The sequence below is a fragment of the Monodelphis domestica genome, chromosome 4 (assembly GCF_027887165.1).
Source record: "Monodelphis domestica isolate mMonDom1 chromosome 4, mMonDom1.pri, whole genome shotgun sequence".
NCBI lineage: Eukaryota > Metazoa > Chordata > Mammalia > Didelphimorphia > Didelphidae > Monodelphis > Monodelphis domestica.
The window spans coordinates 449,235,769-449,259,225 of record NC_077230.1 but is presented as its reverse complement, the minus strand read 5'-3'; the positions used below and the strand labels follow the sequence as shown (position 1 = coordinate 449,259,225).

Here is a 23,457-nt window from a genome sequence, read left to right as displayed (position 1 = left end):
CAGTTTTTAGTCATATTTTCTTGACCGTCAGAGGGCCCATATTGGTGAGAAACTTTAGTAATGTGATGAATATGCCAAAGGGCTCTGTAAGCATCTAGTACTCATTCATCATCTGATCATGTTAGATATAAAGCTTTTACTTACTCTTCTTGTGAGAATGTTTTGGTACGAAATACAAAATTTTCTACATTAGAAAACTTGTGCTGAAAAAAATCTTTCATTTGAAAATAAAGTTTCATTTGGCTGTATGATAATCATGAAATGAGTTTCTGTTATGTAGCCCAATAATGAATTTAATTTTTTTTCATTCTTTACCTCATTTTTGACACTCAGATAATACAAACCATTTATATTTATTATTTTTATTAATATATTTTCTCCTCTCATTTATTCCTAGCTTTCTATAGGATTGATATTTATCTTTACATATTACAAACAAGGTAATGTTTTCTAGTTTGAATGTCACTTCATGTTGATATTAATATTCTAATTTCTGACGTATAATAAAATGTTATTTTTAGAATAATTGCTTATTTTAAAACTACGGATTGTTTATCTTCAATGGTTTTTAAAACTCATAAGTGTTTTTGTTAATTGAGACATTCCACATGTCTTATTTTAATAAGAAATTCAAACTATTTCTAAAATTTTAGGAATTTCAGTTTATTTTCAATAATTTTCTTTTCATTCTTTTTGTCAATTCCATCATTCATTTATTCATTTATAGCAAAAACATATAATGGGGACAGTAAATGGACAAGTTCAGTAGCAGGAATAAGGGAACATTGCTGAACAGAATATGTCCTCTGTTGGTATATCCATACAATATCTGCACATTAGGTGGATTGTCTGTAAAGGGCTGAGGAAGAAGAGATGAGTTTGGATCTGTACTACTAGGGGCAGATGCAGACTAGTAGTAAATGGGAAGAATTGGGTGTTTAAGGAAATGATAGATTTCCAGATAATGGAGGTAGATAGTTTTGAGTGATGTTAAGATCAAGCATATAATCAACTTTATGGATGGCTAAGTCACCAAGACAATGTTAACTTGGATGTGGAGAGGCTAAAGAAATGGGCGGCCAGCCCATTAGAGGGGGTATCACCATGGATGCTTCAGACTCGTAGATGAGAAAGCGATTGAGTTGGAGGAAAAAATGATGTTGTGAGCACTGGAATCCAAGAGAAGGGAAAAAAGTCTCTCAGTTTTGATGGGTTTTTCCCCCTACTATATTGCAATTCTCTCCATTTGCTTTACAAGTTGTACTTGAATGGTTCCTTCTGTCCATGGATGAATACCAGTAGTGAGGAGGTGCCAGTTTTGTAAAAAGTTTTCCAAATGATTTTAATTCCAGGTTTCCAAGCAGGCTTCACAGTGTCTTTTGGAGTGGGAGAACTTGGCAATATTCCAGAGAGATTTTTCCATTTTGTCCCAGAAGACGAATTTAGACAAATCGTGTAGACTTCCTCATCTTACAAGGGCAGCCTTCATACACCTTACAGCTAATTTGGGGAGGAGGCAGAGAGCTTTTCCCAGTAGGGCCCCTACTCTCCCCACATTCTTTGTTGTCCCTATAATCCATGAAAGTGAAAGATTCATAAGACCTGGCAAGAGAAGATGGGAAGGGCGGATTTCCTCCATTGATGAAAACCATATAACATGAGAGCTGCCCATAGAGGGTAGAAGTGGCTTGGTGGGATAGGGTAGAGGGAAGTTGTTTCTTCACAGGTTAGTAACAGAGAAGTAACTGATCCCTCTTTGGGGATGTTGCACAGGGTCGGGAGAAGATAACTTCCAGCTCCAACTCTAGGATTCTCTGTGGTTCAGGATCTTTGGGCTAGATTCAGTCCTGGAGAGTACAAGTGTTTCTGTGCTTTGTGGCTGGCTGTACATATCAATCCATTTCCTGTCCAAGACTTTCATTTGAGGGTAGTCTAGCCCCTCTAGAGGCCAAAGGTTGTTCTCCCATCCATGGGAGGTGTTAAATTTAGGAGGAAGGAAGGGCTGTAGCAAAAGATCAAGATTTAATTATTTGAGAATATGACCTTCAACAGACATGTGCAAAGCCACAGACCTCTGCGCGGTCCTGGGTTAAGCTAGAACCACCATTGGCACAGGGAAAATGATAGACAGTGATTGGTAGATGTGAGAACTGAGGGGAGGGAACTTGGATGGTTTCCTTAAAGATAGAGGGGTCTGAGGACTAAGGGGTTGGTTGGAGAGTTTTGGCTCTGAGTGGTTGGAGAGGTGCTCTGAGAAGCTTGCTCTGAAGGAAGCTTGAGGTGGAGGCCCTTGAGACTGTTTCTCCATTTTGGTCACTTGAGTAATAGGGACTGATCTCCTTTCTTTGCCCTAGCTATCTAAGGGCTTGGGCCTTTAGGCCCAGCCTAAACAGAAGGGGTATTTAAGCCCTATTCCCTTCTCTCCCCATTCTCTCTCTCTCTCTCTCTCTCTCTCTCTCTCTCTCTCTCTCTCTCTCTCTCAATTCCTTTCTTCCTCCTGTTTGAAATTAAACTCTATAAAAGGTTGACGGCTGACTTGAGTTTTCATTTAGGAATTACATAGCTGAATTCCTTGGCGACCTTAAATTAATATATATCAGTCTTTTAAAGTGATTTCCTTGTCACAGGTGCAATAAACCTATTTCTTTTTGGCTTGGAGACTTGGTTTCCCTTATTTGCATTCCTACAGTTAGAAATTATACAACACTTTACTGAAAGAATGTGGGAAAAACTTCACACACAGGTCACCTTTTTCTCACCATCAGAGAATTCTTACTTAAGTTTTATCTTGACTATGAATTCTCTGATGATGAGAAAAAGATGACCTGTGTGTGAAGTTCTCCCCACATTTACTCATTACATTTATAAGGTTTCTCTTCAGTATGAATTTTCTGATGTTGAGAGGATAAACTGTCATTGAAAGATTTTCCATAATCAATAAACTTATAAGACTTTGGTCCTATACGAATTCTCTGATGTTTCATAAGGGAAGAGCTGGTACTAAAAGCTTTGCCACATCTACTACATTCATAGGGTTTCTCACCAGTATGAACTCTCAGGTGTAGAACCAGTAATGCATTCTGCCTGAAGGTGTAACCACATTCATTACACTTAAAGGGTTTTTTCTCCAGGATGAATTCTCTGATGATGAGAAAGAGAAGAACTATCACTAAAAGATTTTCCACAAGTACATTTATAAGGTTTCTCTCCAGTGTGAATTCTCTGGTGTTGAGTAAAAGATGAACTGTCACTGAAAGATTTTCTACAATCATTGCATTTATTGGGCTTCTCTCCTGTATGAATACTCTGATGCTTAGTAAAAGAAGAGCTATCACCAAAGGCTTTGCCACGCCCACTCCATTCATAGGGTTTCTCACCAGTGTGCATCCTCTGATGTAGTATCAGAAATGCATTCTGCCTGAACGCTTTGCCACATTCATTACACTTTTTCTCCAGTATGAATCCTCTGGTAGGGAGAAAGGGATGACTGTGTGTGAATGCTGCACCACATTCAGAACATTTGTAGGGCTTCTCTCCAGTATGAATTCTCTGATGTTGAGCGAGAGACGAACTGTCAATGAAAGATGTTCCACAGTCACTACATTCATAAGGTTTCTCTCCTGTATGGATTCTCTGATGTTTAGTACGAGAAGAGCCATCATTGAAAGCTTTACCACATTCATTGCATTCATAAGGTTTCTCTCCAGTATCAACTCTTTGATGTAGTTTAAGAGATGAAATTTACTTAAAACTTTCCCACACTCCTTGCATTTATAGTGTTTCCCTCCAGTACACATTCCCTGATGTTGAGTTAAGAACTTACTGTGTAGGAATGCTTCCTCAAATTCATTATGTTTGTAGGATTTCTCTCCAGTAGCTATTTTATTACATAGAGCTGAAGAGTAATTAAATTCTCTCTTACAAACATTTTTGTTACAACGTCTATTTCTTGAGATTCTATGTTTTTAATTGCTTCTGAATACTGTTTAAAGTTATTCCCACGTGTATCATATTTATGAATACTCTTTCCTAGAGAAATGTCTCTTTCTATAACAATGCTTGACTTATAAAGGAAATTCTTCCCAAATATATCACATTCACAAATTCTTATTTTATAAGGTATGTTCTTGTGGCTGATTGTTATTTGCCTCAAATTCCTTTCATGGGTCTCCTGTGGCCTCTGGAATCTGCCATCACATTCCCAGTATGGTCCCAAATTGGAGTCCCATAAGTCATATTCTGCAAGTCTTCCCTGGGATAAGTCTTTCAAAGAAGTACCTTGCTTTGCAACTGAGTTCTTGGTCTCAAGTCTAGCCTCCCAATTTATGGGGAAACAAATCATTGGAGTAAAAGCCCATGTTCATATTGGAGATATTTTCTCCTCACTCAGATTAAAAATAACATTTCCTCACAAACATCAGGTGAAATATTTAGACTGAGTAACATCGACATTTACAGATATAGAAAAGCCAGGGGAGACAGGGATTATTAGAAGGAGAAAGACTAAGTAATAGAAGTTCAAGGAAGGGAGGAATAAAAATAATCTGTAATACCAAAAAAAAAAAAGGGGGGATGGACATAAGGAAGGTGAGGCTCCAAATGACTATTTAGAAGATGTAGAAGATGTAGAGTATGTGGATTACTGGAGAAGGAACAGGACAGTTGAGGCAGGAGGAATACTCCTGTTTGTCAGTATATGAAAGAGGTTAGCTTAGATGAGAAAGAGAGTGTCCTTTCAGTAATAAAAAGTTTAAAGCAGGCAAAAGATAAGATACCATTACTAGAGAACTGCAAGTTTGTCTTATCACGAGTCTGAAAAAAAAAAAGACAAATGGGTGGTCTGACCATATTCAAGAAAACCAAGGGCTCCAAGTCCTACCTTCAACACATAATGGTTGAGGGAATGGCAGGAAAGAAAAGACAAGAAAGTCAAGCAGGTGATTTGATGACAATAGGTCTATGGGAACAAACTAATGTCTGAAAGTCTGAGGCCCCCTCTCCAGGACTAGTAGACTGAGTAAAACGATACACCTAATACTCCAAAGACTGAGAAACAGAGCTATTGACTACAATAAGTACCATCCACTTGTCTTCTTTCTTGCTTACTTGGGTATGTGTTTCTTGGTACTTCTTTCTCTGCTGTCCATGATACTTCTTGTTCCAACAGGGAAATCACTTCTGCTTTGGACACCAGAAGCCATGTTCATGAGTTTTTTAAAAAAGAAATGAAACGGAGTTGGAGAAAAGTATCAGTCTCACAATTTAATCCTAGCTAATCTTCATTAGGAGAAAGAAGGCATGATAGGAAAGCTCCAAGAGTGACAGAATTTCAAAATTTATTCTTATATTTCATTTTACAAAAAATTGGTAATTTACCAATAAGAAATTTTCAAATTATTCAAAGTTACAACATTGAAATTTTCTTCTTCCCTCCCCCTTCACAGAGCTGGCAAGCAAGCAAGCAATTCCATCTGGGTTATACACATATCATCACGTTTTCCTTTCCCAACCTAGGAAACACTCATGACCCTATATTGGGGTTTTTGTAGAGTGTTTAACTCTGGGAAGACCAAAGAAAAACGTGATCTTTGGTTTGGACTCTGAGTCTGTTAAGGTTCAGAGTCCTAACTTGATTCTAGTTGAGATTTAACCAGTAGACTTTGCTATTATATAATTTGAAGGTGAAGTTGAGAAATATAAGGATAATAGCAGTAGTTTTTGTTTAGATAATATAAATTTGGGTTAGTCAGATCAAAGAGGACTAGTGTAGCCTGCAAAACACAGGAGAAGTGGTTCCTCCTGGAATCTGGGAGTTTATTTGGGTCGATTTAGAATCTCTTAGAATTAGAAGTCCTTTATTTATCCTTATATAGTTCAATAAATATTTTATGTTTATAATAAGAGTCTCTTTAGCATCCTTGCACCTGGGCCTGACGGGAAGTTCACATTTGAGCTTCACTTCATCACTGAGGATACTTTTGATTACATCTATCAAAAGTATTGGAACAGTTTTAAAAAGTTTTGAACCTATATAGAAAGAGTTTTTCCAGCTAAATATTTTCTTTATTTTTACACTGGCTTTCAAGTGGAAGTCTAACACCATTAAGGGAAACAATCCTTCCTTCTAGAGGGTCTAGATTCTCCTCTAATTAAACTCCTAAACAGAAAACAGACTCATATGCACATATACCCTTGTGGCACATGCATACCCAAAGCCATAGAATTCTAGTCCAAGGATTCTAAACCACAGAGGATCCAAGAATCAGAGGTGGAAGGGATCCTCCCTCTAATTCTGACTCTTTACAACATCCCCAAAGGGGGGTAATTCACATTCCAGATGCTAACCTTCCCCAACAACTCCTTTTGGGCAGCTCTCATATTCAGGATGGTTTCTTTCCATGTCAGAAAGATCTTCCCTTCCCTCTTTCCTTGCCAAGGCACATTCCCATGAACCTTCTACTTTCCTGGGTTAGAGGGACAGCAAAGAGACTGAACAAAATTTTTTGAGAAATTTTCATTAATTAATTTAGAATATTATTCCATGGTTACATGATTCACACTCTTTCCCTCCTCTCCTTCTACCTCCCTCCCATAGCCAACAAGCAATTCCACTGGGTTTTATATATAATGTGAAGAGTGAAATATTGAGGGAACTGATTTACTCATGAAGGGAAATCCAAAATCAGAGAACTTATGCAGAGTATGTAGAAAATGACTCCTCAATGGGGAGCAAGTTATCTGAGTTCAACCAAGAGACAGGCCTTCAGTATCATCCAGGTGTATTAAAAAGAGATGATCTGTGGAGCTATTTCTAGTTGCAGTAAATGATATACTCTGCTTCTTACGAGAGATACTGGGGAAAACTCAGGAAGCCCAGTTGTAATGGAGATAGAGGTACTTCTGAGAGATAGAGAGATACTATTAGAGAAAGATATTCTAGGGTTGCCTATTGATCACTACTGATGTCTAATTGATTATTTTTCCTAAGCTCCTCCTCCCTCAATCCCTCCCTTCACCACCCTATTCTGAAGCCTTTGGCTTCGCACCACCCCCCTGAGTGGACTATAGGATTTATGAGGAAAAACTCTTTTCTTTTCCTTTTTCAATAAGGGGGGTTATTGGGAACAACAGGATGGAGAACCGAGGTAAGATGAGGTGAGAGGGATAAGGTGTTCCCTAATCTCTAAGGAAGGTTAGGAGGATTTTGGGAAATGTCAGTTCTGTCACAGCTGTGACACAAGTCTGTCAAGGAGATATGAAGGACAATTGATTTTCTTCTATCTTCTTCTAATCAGCCCAGTATATAACAATCAATGACCAATATCAGCCACACCAAAGCCTCAGCCTAGGTCAGAAACCAAGCCAGTCTCCCCTTGGTCAGAAGCCAAGGCAGTCTCTCAGTTCATCCCCTGGCCATGCTCCACCAGACATTCCTGGGAACATTCTATTTGAAATGTTCTTTCTTGATTGACATCTGAGGTCCTTTACTCTCTGTCTTCCATGCATGAAATTATCTCTTCCTTCATGCCTCTTACACATTGGGGAAAACTCCCAAAAGTCTTTAGGGAAGCAAATGGAAAATGGGGATAGACTGAGAATCCAACTTCTCCTACCTGGCTTTAATAGATCTCTATTTCTCTTTCCTGCAGTCAGTTTCAAAGAGTCTATCACCATGAGTGCTTGTCTCCAAGAAGGAATGAAAAACACTTCTTATCTGCAAAAGTCTTCTACTGATTCTGACTCTCAGGTGGGCACAACATTGGCTTTTCAACACCAATTAGTAGAGCCACATGCAAGACAACCAAAGGACTCATGATAAGAAGGGCCCTCTGCCTCCAGAGAAGGAGCTGATGGAGTCTGGATGCAGACTTCCTTTTTTCTTTGCTCAGATTCTCTTCCACTCAGTGATGAGTATGGGGAACAGTTTGACAGTGTTGCTTCTGTACACTCCATATCACATTGCTTGCCCACTGTTACAGGGAAATTAGCAGGAATAAGAGATCCTGCAAGGCAGAAGAGCAAGGTTCCAGAACTCTGGAGAGTGACAGGCAGTTCCTTCTGAGAGGGACAGTTGAGCAGCCAGGAGTTGAGTTTCTGTCTAGTTCTTCTGGGAAGGAGGTAGAAAGCTAGATATTCTCTCTCCTGTGGCTTTCCTGGTGATCCAGTCTGTTCTTGTGGGTCCCTGCTACTGCTGAGACTGATTTCCAACAGAGATGCTCAAGACTCCAGAGGACAACTGTCAGTGAGACCTTCCTTTGAATCCTGTTCCTGCTACCTTCAATTCCTTCCCACCTTCATATATTAATTAAGGGGGTTTCATTTCACTAGATGAAGCAAGTAGATTTGTAGGTACTGATGCATTAAATGGTGGAGGTAACCACTTGACTTGGGTTTTAGATAGATCATCCCAAATCCCTTCCTTCCCTTATCTGAAAATGAACTATTGTCTTAGTTAGATTTATATACATTATTTCAGTAGAGTTATTTCACAACTCAGAGAAGGGAAGGGGAAGAAGGGAGAGATGCTGTGATTCTTCCACACTCTGCCCTTCTCAGAAGGCATACTGGCTGCACTTTCCTGTCCTTTTCCTGGTCTCTCTCTTTCTCGTTGCTAGTCTCCCTAGCAGGCTAACTCTCACTCTCCAAGGCTACAATGGCCCTCAGATCCAATCACACATGGCAGCTGAAGTAGCCAGAAACAGACATGCTCCAATCAGTTTCTCCTCGAGCAGCAGGGATCCCCCACCAGCTCATCCACGCCACTCACAAGACCCTGGTTCCACAAAGATCTGCTTCTCCTGTGTTTCACAGGCTACACTAATCCTCCCTGATCTGACTAACCCAAATTTATACTATCTAAATAAAAACTACCACTATTATCCTGATAAATCTTAACTGTGCCTTCAAATTATAAAAAGGCAAAGGATAGCTGGTTGAGTCTCAACAAGAACCAAGTCAGGACCCTGAGCCTTAGCAGACTCAGAGTCCAAACCAAAGACCAGATCTTTCTTTGGTCTTCTCAGAGTTAAACATTCTATAAAGACAGTAATTGATAGTCAATAGTACTGCACTCAATCAAAGGTCATCATTAAGTCCTGAGTCCCCCCTCACTCTGGAAAGCAAAGAAGTCACTGTAATACCAAGACTGAAAGGACCACACTTGCCTTTCTCCAAGTTACACAGAAGAGATTAGCAATCACAGTTTCTCAGCTTGCTTACCTCTATAATAGCAACCCTGGTAATGCTCATGTGTGGAGTCATTTTCATAAACATTATCCTGTGGGAGAGTAACACATCCAGCCCCCCAGGAATGTTGCTGTGCTTAGGATTTTTCTCTCTATAAAAGTCTTTCTTTTAGTCACAATAAAGGAAGTCATAGCCCCAGTCATGGTGCCATGATTCTTCCCCTGGTCCTTCTCAAAAGGCATGCTGGCTTCACCTTTCTGGTCCTTCTCCTTATCTCATTCTTTCTCTCTAGCTGCTAGTTTTCCTAGCTTGCTCACTCTCACTCTCCATGGCTACAACAGCCCTCAGATCCAATCACTCATCACCAGTCTCCCACACATGACTCCCATAGAGAGGAGAAAACAATTTGACTCAAAAAAAAATCTAAAGAAAGTTTAAAATCATTTTTACATTTAATTAAGGGAAAAAATAGAATGTGATTTTTAAAAATGTACCAGGCTGGGCCCAAAATCTGCTTCTTAGATAAAGAAATCAAAACCTTCTCAAGGTCTGTGCCATCTCCCGAGGGAAGTAAATAAGCCCTGAATTAAGGGAAAATTCTACCACCTGGAGGTGATCAAGATGGGGCAGGGCAGAGCTGAGGCCTGGAATAAAGGCAGAACTCCCAGAGCTTCAGAACCTTGGGAGGAAAGAGGCCAGATAAGGAAGTGAGAGGTACCAGGCCTACACTTTCTGATGGAGACTTCCTCAGGCAGCCCTCAGCCTGGATGAGTCTTTTTAGGTGGGAGCTCTTGTTCTGGTCCCACTGAACTGAACCTGAGGTTACTCTATTGAGCTTCAGGGCCTTCTGGGGTCTGTTCCTGCTGTGGGTGAGTCTGCCCCATTTTCTCCTCCTCCTCCTCAAGTCCTCCTTGCTTCAGTCCCTCACCCCAAGCTCTCAGAGGGGTCTCCTCCTGCCTTAATGAGGACCAATGACCTAGAACAAGGTAGCTGAGGGTCACCCCTGATTGCAGAGGAAAGGAGGCCCTGGATTCCTCAGGGGCCTTAGTTCCCCAATGAAACCCTTATCTATGAAACCTCTGGTAGGTGCTACTCCCAGTTCTAGGTGATGGGGAATCAAAGGCCAAAGGCAAATAGAACCTTTCCTTTAGGAGTTTCCTATTTACCCTAAGACAAACAGATAAGAATGTAGGGAATGGGAAGGGACCTCAATACTAAGAAGGGCCTGGGGAACCAGGAGATATTCCCTTGGGTGTCCTGTTAATCCTGTGTATAGCTTCCTTGGTATGTTTTTGTTTGAATGTTGTCTCCTGTGAGCTTCCTCAGAGAGGAGCCATTTTTTACCTCTTTCTTGGATGTCCAGCACTTAGCATAATACACAGCTCATAACAAGCTCTCAAGACATGTCCACTGATCTATTTTTCATGTTTAGAGTGTTATTAAATCAGTTACAACTTGACATAGAAAATTTAGAAACTTCAGAAGCAGATTTAGAGATAATAGATAAATTAATGAATAAAAAAAATATCGACAGCAAGTCTATTCTATGCTGGCCTGTACTGAGCACTTTATAATACTACCATCTCTTAAGATCCTCACAACAATCCTAAGATGTAGGTTGCCACTTTACCATTGAGGAAACTGAGTCAGCAGAGGTAAAGTGACTTGGCCAGGGTCACCCAGCTAGGAAGAGTCTGAAGCCCAGATTTGAACTCAAATCTTTCTGAATTTGGGCCCTTGTGAACTCTTCCCTTCACCATCACCTCACTGCCACTAGATTAGTAGGGACCTTATCTGCAATTGGCAGATGAGTGCTGGGGGCCATCAGTCCAGGAGACAGAGTCACTCAGGGTTGCTGGGGAGACTACAGAGTGTCCTTGGCGAGATGTGATTACCCACCCAACCCCCTTTTACATGAATTCTTTCATCAATGCCCCTCACCTATGAATTCACATGATTATTATTCCCCATAGTCTCAAAAGAAATAATAAAAGAACAAAGCACACGTGCCATAATTCTCGAAAACATCACCAAAAGAACAGACCCTCAAACCCAATCCCAAAAATACTGTCATGGGTTAACTTTTACTTAGGGACATAATTCCCAGCAGAACCTCATCTACAGGCCAAGCCCAAAACTTTTTGGAACCGATACACAGTACTGATTCTAAGAGGGAAGGGAAGGGTTTAAAAAACAAAGAATTCATGAGTCTTCCTCTGTTCAGCATTGATAGGCCTCTCGACCTCATTCCAACTTCCTTTTACACAATGTTTATTCATTACAATCATTCAGTTGTCCTTCTGATATTTCCCCTCATCTTGCTTCATCCTTGAACACTTTTGGTAGTTCTCATGGCTTGGATTCCCGAATCTCTGATCACTCCTCATTACACACTTCCTTCAATTCCTTCCTAGCTCTGTGTTGCCCATGGATCATGGCCACTTTTCCCTCCTAGTTCTGTTGACCTTCTCTGGCTTTTCCCCATGAGTTCAGGCTATGTTTGAGAGAACTCAAGGACATTCCTTTTAGGGCTATTGTCACTGTGGGGTATGTGCCTGGTTTTTCTCAGCTACAAGGGTCCCGTTCCCCTAGAAGAGGCCACAAAGGAAATTTGTGTATTTCATTTCATCTCTTTCAGACTGGGAGTCCAGGTCTAAGAGCAAGAAGTAAACTCCAAGGCATTCCTGAGGAAGAAGGAAGCAAAAGGATTGGTCTTGCATTCTGCTTTGGAGAAGTAGAAATTGATGAAAACAAATTCTGTGGAGAAATCAGAGAAACCAGGAGTCACATTTGGGGCATTTCATCTTTACTCATTTCAGAAAAGTACCAACATGTATACTGGAGCGAAATTCTACAAGTGCCCCCAATGTAGGAAAGCTTTTAATAAAAGCTCAAAACTCATTTTACATCAGAGAATTCATGTTGGAGAAAACCCTTGTGAATGCAATGTCTTTGGGAAAGGTTTCCATCATAGGTCAAAACTTAACATACATCGGAGGGCACATACTAGAAAAAATCCTTATCAATGCAATGACTGTGGGAAAATGTTTATTAATGACTCAAAACTTATTTTACATCAGAGGATTCATACTGGTGAGAAGCCTTTTAAATGTAATGATTGTGGGAAATTCTTCAGTCATAGGTCAAAACTTATTATACACCAGAGAATTCATACTGGTGAGAAACCTTTTAAATGTCATGATTGTGGGAAGGCCTTTATTCGGAGTTCCCACCTCCTTCAACACCAGAGAATTCATACTGATGAGAAGCCATTTAAATGTGATGATTGTGGGAAGGCCTTTAATCAGAATTCCAACCTCCTTCAACACCAGAGAATTCATACTGATGAGAAGCCATTTAAATGTGATGATTGTGGGAAGGCCTTTAATCAGAATTCCAACCTCCTTCAACACCAGAGAATTCATACTGGTGAGAAGCCATTTAAATGTGATGATTGTGGGAAGGCCTTTAATAGGAATTCCAACCTCCTTCAACATCAGAGAATTCATACTGGTGAGAAGCCATTTCAATGTAATGATTGTGGGAAGACCTTTAATCAGAATTCCAACCTCTCTGTTCACCAAAGAATTCATACTAGTGAGAGGCCATTTCAATGTAATGATTGTGGGAAGGCCTTTAATCGGAGTTCCCACCTCCTTCAACACCAGAGAATTCATACTGGTGAGAAGCCATTCCAATGTCATGATTGTGGGAAGGCCTTTAGTCAGAGTTCCTACCTCCTTCAAAACCAGAGAATTCATACTGATGAGAAGCCATTTAAATGTGATAATTGTGGGAAGGCCTTTAATCAGAATTCCAACCTCTCTGTTCACCAAAGAATTCATACTAGTGAGAGGCCATTTCAATGTAATGATTGTGGGAAGGCCTTTAATCGGAGTTCCCACCTCCTTCAACACCTGAGAATTCATACTGGTGAGAAGCCATTTCAATGTCATGATTGTGGGAAGGCCTTTAGTCAGAGTTCCTACCTCCTTCAGCACCAGAGAATTCATACTGGTGAGAAGCCTTTTAAATGTAATGATTGTGAGAAGGCCTTTAATCGGAGTTCCAACCTCCTTAAACACCACAGAATTCATACTGGTGAGAAGCCATTTCAATGTCATGATTGTGGGAAGACCTTTAATCAGAGTTCCCACCTCCTTCAACATCAGAGAATTCATACTGGTGAGAAGCCATTTAAATGTAGTGATTGTGGGATGGCCTTTAATCAGAGTTCGACTCTCCTTACACACCAGAGAATTCATACTGGTGAGAAGCCATTTAAATGTAATGATTGTGGGAAGGTCTTTAATCAGAGTTCAAATTTAATTGTCCATCAGAGAATTCATACTGGAAAGCTTATTAAAAAATCATGAATGTGGTAAAGATTTCAATAAGAGAACAAACTTCCTGGTACATCAGAGAATTCACACTGGTGAGGAACCTTATAAATGTGAAGGCTGTGAGAAAGTCCTCAGTTTTCAGTCATATTTTCTTGACCATCAGAGGGCCCATATTGGTGAGAAACTTTAGTAATGTGATGAATATGCCAAAGGGCTCTGTAAGCATCTAGTACTCATTGATCATCTGATCATGTTAGATATAAACCTTTTCCGTATGCTTCTTGTGAGAATGTTTTGGTACGAAATACAAAATTTTCTACATTAGAAAACTTGTGCTGAAAAAAAACTTTCATTTGAAAAAAAAGTTTCATTTGGCTGTATGATAATCATGAAATGTGTTTCTGTTACGTAGCCCAATAATGAATTCAATTTTTTTTTCATTCTTTACCTCATTTTTGACACTCAGATAATACAAACCATTTATATTTATTATTTTTATAAATATATTTTCTCCCCTCATTTATTCCCAGTTTTATATAGGATTGATATTTATCTTTACATATTACAAACAAAGTAATGTTTTCTAGTTTGAATGTCACTTCATCTTGATATTAATATTCTAATTTCTGACGTATAATAAAATGTGATTTTTAGAATGATTGCTTATTTTAAAATTAGGGATTGTTTATCTTCAATGGTTTTTAAAACTCACAAGTGTTTTTGTTAATTGAGACATTCCACATGTCTTATTTTAATAAGAAATTCAAACTATTTCTAAAATTTTAGGAATTTCAGTTTATTTTCAATAATTTTCTTTTCATTTTTTTGTCAATTCCATCATTCATTTATTCATTTATAGCAAAAACATATAATGGGGACAGTAAATGGACAAGTTCTGTAGCAGGAATAAGGGAACATTGCTGAACAGAATATGTCCTCTGTTGGTATATCCATACAATATCTGCACATTAGGTGGATTGTCTGTAAAGGGCTGAGGAAGAAGAGATGAGTTTGGATCTGTACTACTAGGGGCAGATGCAGACTAGTAGTAAATGGGAAGAATTGGGTGTTTAAGGAAATGATAGATTTCCAGATAATGGAGGTAGATAGTTTTGAGGGATATTAAGATCAAGCATATAATCAACTTTATGGATGGCTAAGTCACCAAGACAATGTTAACTTGGATGTGGAGAGGCTAAAGAAATGGGCGGCCAGCCTATTAGAGGGGGTATCACCATGGATGCTTCAGACTCGTAGATGAGAAGGCGATTGAGTTGGAGGAAAAAATGATGTTCTGACCACTGGAATCCAAGAGAAGGGAAAGAAGTCTCTCAGTTTTGATGGGTTTCCCCCCCTACTATATTGCAATTCTCTCCATTTGCTTTACAAGTTGTACTTGAATGGTTCCTTCTGTCCATGGATGTATACCAGTAGTGAGGAGGTGACAGTTTTGTAAAAAGTTTTCCAAATGATTTTAATTCCAGGTTTCCAAGCAGGCTTCACAGTGTCTTTTGGAGTGGGAGAACTTGGCAATATTCCAGAGAGATATTTCCATTTTGTCCCAGAAGATGCATTTAGACAAGTCGTGTAGGCTTCCTCATCTTACAAGGGCAGCCCTCCTACACCTTACAGCTAATTTGGGGAGGAGGCAGAGAACTTTTCCCAGTAGGGGCCCTACTCTCCGCACATTCTTTGTTGTCCCTATAATCCATGAAAGTGAAAGATTCATAAGACCTGGCAAGAGAAGATGGGAAGGGCGGATTTCCTCCATTGATGAAAACCATATAACATGAGAGCTGCCCACAGACGGTAGAAGTTGCTTGGTGGGATAGGGTAGAGGGAAGTTGTTTCTTCACCTGTTAGTAACAGAGAAGTAACTGACCCCTCTTTGAGGATGTTGCACAGGGTCGGGAGAAGATAACTTCCAGCTCCAACTCTAGGATTCTCTGTGGTTCAGGATCTTTGGGCTAGATTCAGTCCTGGAGAGTACAACTGTTTCTGTGCTTTGTGGCTGGCTGTGCATATCAATCCATTTCCTGTCCAAGAGTTTCATTTGAGGGTAGTCTAGCCCCTCTAGAGGCCAAAGGTTTCTCTCCCATCCATGGGAGGTGTTAAATTTATTTGTGCTTGTGACTGAAATATATTAATTAGGCCTTTGCCAGGGAATTAAATTCTAAATCCCAAGATGAATTACTAAAGTAAATGGAATTTATGATTTATTTATTTACAATTAGGGGAAGATTATATAGACAGAGACAGAGACAGAGAGACATCAGGATTGGGCTTATTCTGATATCAGTTAGAATTTCTAAGCCCCAGGGGGGTGGGGGGTGCGGTCTCAAGATGATGGGCCTTTCTTAAGAGATTTAGATCTCTGGGTCAGACTTTCACTCACCAAAGGAAAAGCAGTCTGAGGTCTCCTGCAGGAGTTCCTACAGAGGTCCAGTTCCTCTAGTCCAACTCTGTGTTGGATAGAGGAGTCAGAGTATCCTCCATCCAACTCGAATCTTGATTCAAAATATCTTCTTCTGACCTCTGATCTTTTTAAAGATCTTTTTCTCGTGTCACGTCCAATCACAGCAGATGCTCCTCTCCAGGACTGCCCACTCTTTAGTTCACACTGTCTTTAGTTATATTATCTATTTTTGGTTATTTTAACACCTTTTTTAAATTAGTTCACCTTTTGTAGTTACTTAACACCTTTTGTAGTTAAAATGGGTAGATCTACTTAAAATACTGAATCACCTCCTTTATGTAGATTAACATCTAAAAGTAGATTGTGAATTACAATTCAATCTTCCCAAGAAAGGAAGACCCAAGTGCCTTCATTGTTAGAATCAGGGGATGTAAAGGCGTAAATTTAGGGGTTTTGACTAATATATCATCCTTATGGTCACCAGAGATTCATTCAAATCCCAATAAAAATATTCAAGTCAGTTAGGGAATTGTTTATGTTGGTTTAAATGATAGTCCTCTTATGTGACTGCAAAGATAAATTTTAATAACAATGTTGGATTGGGGAAGTTATCAGGGAAGAAGATGGATTTCCCTAGATGAGGTTTGAGTCTCTCTCAGCTTTTGAGCTGAGGCCAGGTCTCACAGAGGGATGGAGGGTTTCTTTTATTCCTGTCTCTGCTATTCTGTGCTAGTTTTCTTAAATTCAAAGTCTTAGCAGTAGACAGCAAGAGGAAGAAAAGTTCTGATTTTCAGAGGTGGTTGGGCCTGTCTCTTCAGGCTGATGCCCCTAAATGCTGGTCTTACAATCCAAACTGTTTCCACTGAGTCCTTTTGTCTGATGAATATGATCACAGGAATCCAGGTAGAGCACACAGTTGGGAAATTTGTGAATAGAGGCACTTCTATGTAGAAACAGGAAGAGAGTGCTCCTCACAAGACCAACTTCCACTTCCAGTTGCCCCTCCCCCCACCACCTGTCATTCTTGTCAATATCTTGTCTCTAACATTCCAACTACTGTTTGTTCCACCTGACTGGCAGAATGTCCAAAACTTGCTTTAGTTTTCCTTTCCACTGTAATGGCCAGAGGCTAGGCTATCCCAGGGCTTGAGAAGAGCAGCCAAGTGGATGAAGATGAGAAGGAAGTTAGCTACAGAGCTGGAGAGGTCAGGAATGGGATGTAGGATGTTGGCAGAGGTCAGGAACTTGGTGAAGGGGTTAGAGGGCAACAGGATGCTAAGGAAAGAGATAGGGAATGGAGAGGAAGTAAGAGCAGGCAGGGGGTAGAGAGAAAAGGGAATATTAAGAAGGATAAAGCAGAGAGGGGAGAAGAGAGATTAATGAGAGTAGCTGGCATTGACATGGGACTTTAAGGCTGGCAAAAGGCTTTAGAGGAGCAGCCTCATTGGATACTCAAATGACCTCTTGCATTATTTATAATGAATTCAGAAAATAAAGAAACTGAGGCTCAGAAATGTCATGGCCTGACTAGAATCACACAGCTTCTCTTCTGGACTTAGTGCTTCTGTGAAGAAGCATCCAGTCAGAGGAAGAGGACACAGGGACAGAATTATTTACAATGTAAGTCCAGAAGGTCAGTGAGTTTCCAGAGTAAATATGTTTCTGTGGCATATCTGGCAGAGGAAGGACAGGGGCCAGGAGTATAGCCTGGACTCCAACATGCTGCTGCCAATGGCCCTAAGAATTCCTACCAGCATGGATAACCTTCACCGGAGACAACTCTGCTTTAAATACAACATAGCCAGTTCCTTTGACACTGGTTTGATGTCCTGCTCTCTTCCTTCTTTTGGAATTTGGCAAGCCAGCAATGTTGAGTGCCAGGATTCTTGGCTGTGCTTGATTAATTTGGTTTTAAAATATACTTTAATAACAATTCCAATACAACTGCTTCCTTTGGACTACTATGATTCTGTTTTATACATTAAAAAAAAATTGTATCCCTGCAAAGTAAAACCCCTCTGAGGTACCACATATTATTTCTGTCACCCTTCCCATCACTCCCTTCTCCCTCTTCATGGCCTGTGAAGGGTCCTTGCCAAGGCTCTGGCTGATTCTTGCATGGCCCTTTGCCCTGTCTCCCCCTCACACACAATTCTGTGAAAGGGAATTCTTTATTCCCAGTATCTATTTTGAGTTAACACTCTAGTTAACACTAAGCCCTACTTAGATTGTGAAGACAGGATTAACTCTCCTTTGTCTACATTTGAATTGAATCAACAAGACTGAACACAGGTAAGAAGCTAGCAAGGTACCTGGAGAGCTCGCCAGTCACTTCCTGAGAGCTCCACCCTTTTAACTCAGTCCCCAAACCACTATGAGCTGTTTAAACCCTCAGAAACTCAACCAGCAGCCACACCCCAGTAAACCAAGCCTCACTTTCTAAGTGTTGGTAGATGTCTCTCCAAAGACTGTTTCCAGGGCTGAATGGGCAGATGAGAACAATTTCTCCAGCAGTCATGAAGGCAGTGGTTGAGGCAGGGCTGGGTTTTAGGGCTCTTACTGAGGTTATCAGTCATTTAAAAAAGCCAAGATCTTCCACTTTGCAACCTAAATATTGAAAGTTGGGGAGCAGGAGGGAACCTGCTCTTTCGTAGTCACTTTTTGACAGAGGGGCTGTCTTTAGATCACTCAGCCATTTGGGCCTTTTCCCCACTAAATCCTTCTACAAAAAGGCCGTCACCAATACCAAATCCAAACCCCAAATCAGAGCAAATTCAAAAATCAGAGTATGGGGAAAAAATGGCTCCTGATCTAGGAGGAAGCTATTTAGATTCAAGCAACAGTCTGGTTTTCAATATAGTTATGGGGAAAATTCTCAATTCTTTAGAGAAGCCAATTTGTGGCTATAATGAGGAGCCCAACTTTCTCTACATGTTTGTAGAGAGCTCCAAATAGACCAAAAGATGGAAGAGAGCCCTTGGACCACATTTTTAGGGGACAGACCTGGCATCCATTCCCACAGGTCACCTTTATGTGGATAACAATAAGGAGGCATTTCAGGGACAATTGGGTAGGGGACTAATATAAACACTCCCTAGATCACACACACCCAGGATGGACTCTGATCTCCTAATTTCCTGCATTAAGGAATTGCCAGTATCACTTGTACCTGTGAAACCTCTATAATTTTTCATTAATAAATTCTGGTTCCAATAACCAATATTCTAGGTGTCCCACTTCAGTTGGAGCCCCGGGACCAGGATGTAAGGAGTTCAGAGGGCTGCTGTGTGCCTGCAGGGGCTTGTGGCAAGTCTCTGGGTCCATGGCTTGTGGCTAAATGGCTGGGGTTCCAACCCAAATTATACTTGGGCAGCCTTTGCTATACTAGTTCCTGTGGAGACTTGAACCCCTTTCTCAAGCATGCATTCCGCAACTCCTGTGAGGGACTGGGTCAGAAATCGGAGGAAGTGGATGATGTCCTCTCCCGAGCCCACCCCTGGTCCTGGTACTTGAGATTTCAGAGGAAATTTGGGCTGATTTTGGGACCATCTGTCCTGTTCCACTCTATTCTGCCAGAATTGTCTTGTTTTAGCCCAGGGCCTGACTAGGAGTCTAATCCCCAGAGTCTAGTTTCGGACTGTTTTAGCAGTTCTGTTGGATGTTTGGTTGCTGTTTTGGTTCAGCTTTAATCCTAATCAGGTTGAAGGTCTTCTGGGACTGCAGGAAGATATTAGGGTGTCATTAAGCCCTGCGTGTGAATGTCCTGTGGCTTTTTGCCCAGTAGGCTGTTTTCATAGTGGGCCAGTTCTTCCTTAAGAATTCCCAAGTTTGAGGCCTCTCCTGGCACCCTCCACATTTTATGGGGATTGGAGTGGCCTGCTCTGGGGTGATCTCACCTCTGCTGTGTCAAGAGCCCAACTCTATGGGACAATCTAGGCGAGATGGGTGACTATTTGGAATATAAATATAAATTGCCCAAACTTTTAACCAAGGGTCCTAAGAAGGTGAGTGCCAAGGGCAGCGCTGAGGGGGGATAAGGAGGCTGACCATGATGTTAAAGCCAGAAATCATGGCGAGCCAGGTGTGCCCGAGTAGCTTGCAGTACATGGACAGTGGAGCTCTTTGAAGCTGGTCGGCTGTATCTTTCTCGCACTCAGCTCCACACTGAGGCCATCAGTGCCAGCCTCAGCAATGCCAGGAGCTCCCTGGCCTCACAGGCTTTGGAGGATGGTCAGAGGGGAAGAGGAAAACGGGAAGGCTCAGGGGAGGAGGGGGTGGGTCATCCCAGTGCTTTAGGTTGTAAGAGACAAGTCAGAAAGGCTGCAACAGGTGGTTGGAGCTGTGGAGGACACTCAAATGTTCTGGGAAGGAGGAAGAAACAACCTTTTTGTCGAGATGGCCTCTGTGGCCCAATGCATGGTCTTTGTGCAGGTACCACAAGAGGTGCTGTGAAAGAGTATTTCCTGTTTTCTCCAGATAAATTTTTCTTAGAGCTAACAGGTATCTGGAGAAAACGGAACAGGGAATACTCTTTATAATAATCTATAATAATCTATAATAATCTAGTGCTCATAGGGGAGGTTGTTTCTATTTCTATTCCATCCTTAAGCTCCAAATCTGTATGCTTAGCCATTTGGACTGGACAATGTGGGCTAAGTTATGAAGTGTATGGGGAGGCCAGTTTTGAATGGCTCTAGGCCTGGCTCAGTCCAGTGAGCCTCCCAGCTGCGCCCCCCCCCCCAAGTATGTTTCTTGTAATTCATCCTCTCCTCTTCCTTTTCATGGGCTTCCTTTTCATGGGCTTCCTTTTCATGAGTTCATCCCATTCACTGTCATGGCCATGAATGTCTGTATTCCCCTCCCTTCTGACTTCCTCCTTTCACATTTTCCTCTCCCCTGTTTATCCCTGGGCCCCTCGGGGGGGCCTTTTGAACATCCCATTTTCTCTCCCCATTTCTTATTACCTTCTATTTCTCTATAGGGACAGCTCGGCGTCCCCCCCCCCAATTTGGGGGCTGCTCTAGAAAACTGAACTGCTGAGTGAGGGTTATGTTAGTATTTAGTGAATAATCAGATAACCAGGCAAAGAATCTATCCTCAGAGGATGACAATTTTATTTGTACTGATCCACCTTGAACCTCCCACAGGGGGGAGCTTGTGGTTCAAATGAGGGGTCCACTCATGTGCTGGTATTGTGGCTGTGGGTGTGTATCAAGACAGTTGTCTATAGATAGACAGAGAGACAACAGTGGTAGAAATGTGTGTGCAACATGTGCTATTAAATGGCCAAGATGAAGAATGACTGAGCTCAGTGCCAACCCCAGGAAGTCACAGATGGACAAACCCTCCTTTCCTCACTTGTGTTTTGTAACTATTTTCTAGGAAGAAATGACTGATTTCATGAAAACCATGAAGCAAAGACAGGATGTTCTGCACATCACACTCATGTTAAATTCCTTTGTTTTCCCCTTAGGAATCATCACTACCCAATAGCTTCCTTTTTCTCTTAGCAGATGAATTCTGACAGTTGTGTTGAGGCATTTCAGATCCCCCTCTTTCTCCACAGAATCTCCTTCCTCCTTAATTCCACAGGGGCGGTGTATGGGGTGCTCAGGGAGCACCTCTGGCATGGAGGGCTTGTCGTGCCCTTCTAGGGCAGCTCTCCAGCCTCTGACCCCCACCTGACACCCAGCTCTCACTTGTGCCTCCCCTGGTGAACCAGGGCTTCGCTCACCCAGCATGTGAGGATCTGCTCCAGTGGAACAGGAAGAAACCAGGTTCAAGGATTACTAAGGAGAAAACAAGGCAAATTTACTAATAGGGGACTCAACTCTGCTTCCAACTAAACACTCTTGTTAGAGTTGGCAAAGGGAGTGCTCAGGAGCCAAACAGGACCATCCAGTGCGGCTGAAGTCTCCAGACCCAGAGTGGGACTGTCTGTGCTTCACACAGGTGAAGGCCCCCAGAGTACAGATCTGGGAATCAGGCTGAGCAAGCCTCCCCCTGTGCTCAAGGGGAGACTGCGGAGCCACCTCCCTATGTTGTTACCGCTACCCCTCCCCCTACCCCCATCCCCATCCCCTTGAGAGTTCTCTACCCCCCCCTTCCTTCAGAGCCCATCCCATCCACTGGGTACCCCCATCATTACTCCAGGACAGGCTGGATTGTTGCTAGATCCCAGCTGCCTTTAGGCAGGACCTGGACAGGGGAAAATCCACAGCCAAAGGGTTTATGCCCCTTTTCTTCCACAGACTGGAAGAATCAGCATCCTTCCTCTTTTCCCATAATCCCACTTGGGGATGCAGGTAAGGCTCTAGATTGGAGTCCAGGATGCAGCCTCTCTAAGTGAGGTAACCCGGGGTCCGAGTCACCCTCAGCCTTCCTTTGAAGGCCTACAAAATAAAATAAACCCCAGTGGACCTAGTGAGCCAGCACTCCCCACACCCAAGCCCGTGGTAAAGGGACCAGGTATTCTGCTTTGCGCACTGATCCCAGTATTCATCCCAAGGTGCCAATGGCCACATTGAATCCCACCCCTGGATCAGGCAGTCATCTTGGAGCAGGGATGGTCCTCAGTCCTTCTTGGTCATGCCATCTCACTCAAGGGAGGGCTAAAGCTCTACTACAGACCCTCCTCCTGTCCTGCCCACTCAGGAGTATTGACAGCACAGGCCAGCCCTCATTACTGCAGGAGTCTCCCAGGGTCTGGGGATCCCCCGGGCCTAGGCACCAGGGGTGGTGCAGCTTCCCAGCTCTGCCACCTGTCCAGGTAAGGCAGTACAGGATCAGCAAGCAGGCCATACAGACTGGAGGGAGGAATCCTGGTACCTGGGCAACAACCCGGCACCCTGTACCATCACCCCATCCACCAAGATCTCAGGGAAGTAAAGAGGATTGAACCTTCCATCCTATAGTACCGAACCCTTATACCCTGGGAGCTGACTGTCTTGGGATGCGGTTCTCCATCCCCTGGCCATTAATCAGCCAATCTTTGCTTTTGAGGGCCCCGGGAGGGAAGGGGGGTCAGTTGAACTGTCTGGGGAGCCCTGGGGAGAGCTTTCAGCATCCAGAGAAATTCTGCCTTGCTTTGTCACCTTGTTTTACACTCTTTCTACGCTTTCTAGCTGCAAGCCTTTGAAGCTCAAATCCTCCCAGCCTAAGCAATTCTCGGCCTTTTGGAAGGAAAGGCCTGTCCATGTGGTGGCAGGTTCTCCCAGCCACAAGCCTCGGTTTCTGCTGGTCACCCCAGTCTGGGACAAGTGCTCAGTGGTTTCTTCCTGTCACACCAACTGGGAGCTCAACAAGGGGAAGAAAATCCTGCATTAAGCAGATCATTCTCCATGTTAGAAGTTTCTGCTGGGGCAGAAGACAGAAGGTATGGGGGCAGCTGGGTAGCCAGGCCTAGAGACGGGAGGTCCTGGGTTCCTGTCTGACCACACTTCCCAGCTGTGGGACCCTGGAAGGTGGATTGGTTGAAGTAATGATTTTGTTCCTAGACCGCCGCATCCCAAC

General features: G+C 42.2%; 1 protein-coding gene across 1 annotated transcript; it reads left to right on the top strand.

Moving 5' to 3' along the window:
• Positions 1-12,174: 12,174 nt before the first annotated feature.
• LOC130458916 (zinc finger protein 665-like) lies at positions 12,175-13,887 on the top strand. The gene has a single exon (XM_056825937.1). It carries the CDS (start codon positions 12,231-12,233, stop codon positions 13,560-13,562), a length of 1,332 nt encoding a protein of 443 aa, XP_056681915.1. The 5' UTR covers positions 12,175-12,230; the 3' UTR covers positions 13,563-13,887.
• The last annotated feature ends 9,570 nt before the right edge of the window (positions 13,888-23,457 follow it).

Bases quoted from the DNA above. Each gene is read 5' to 3' on its own strand.
- LOC130458916 (XM_056825937.1), top strand. From the start codon at position 12,231: ATGTTTATTAATGACTCAAAACTTATTTTACATCAGAGGATTCATACT.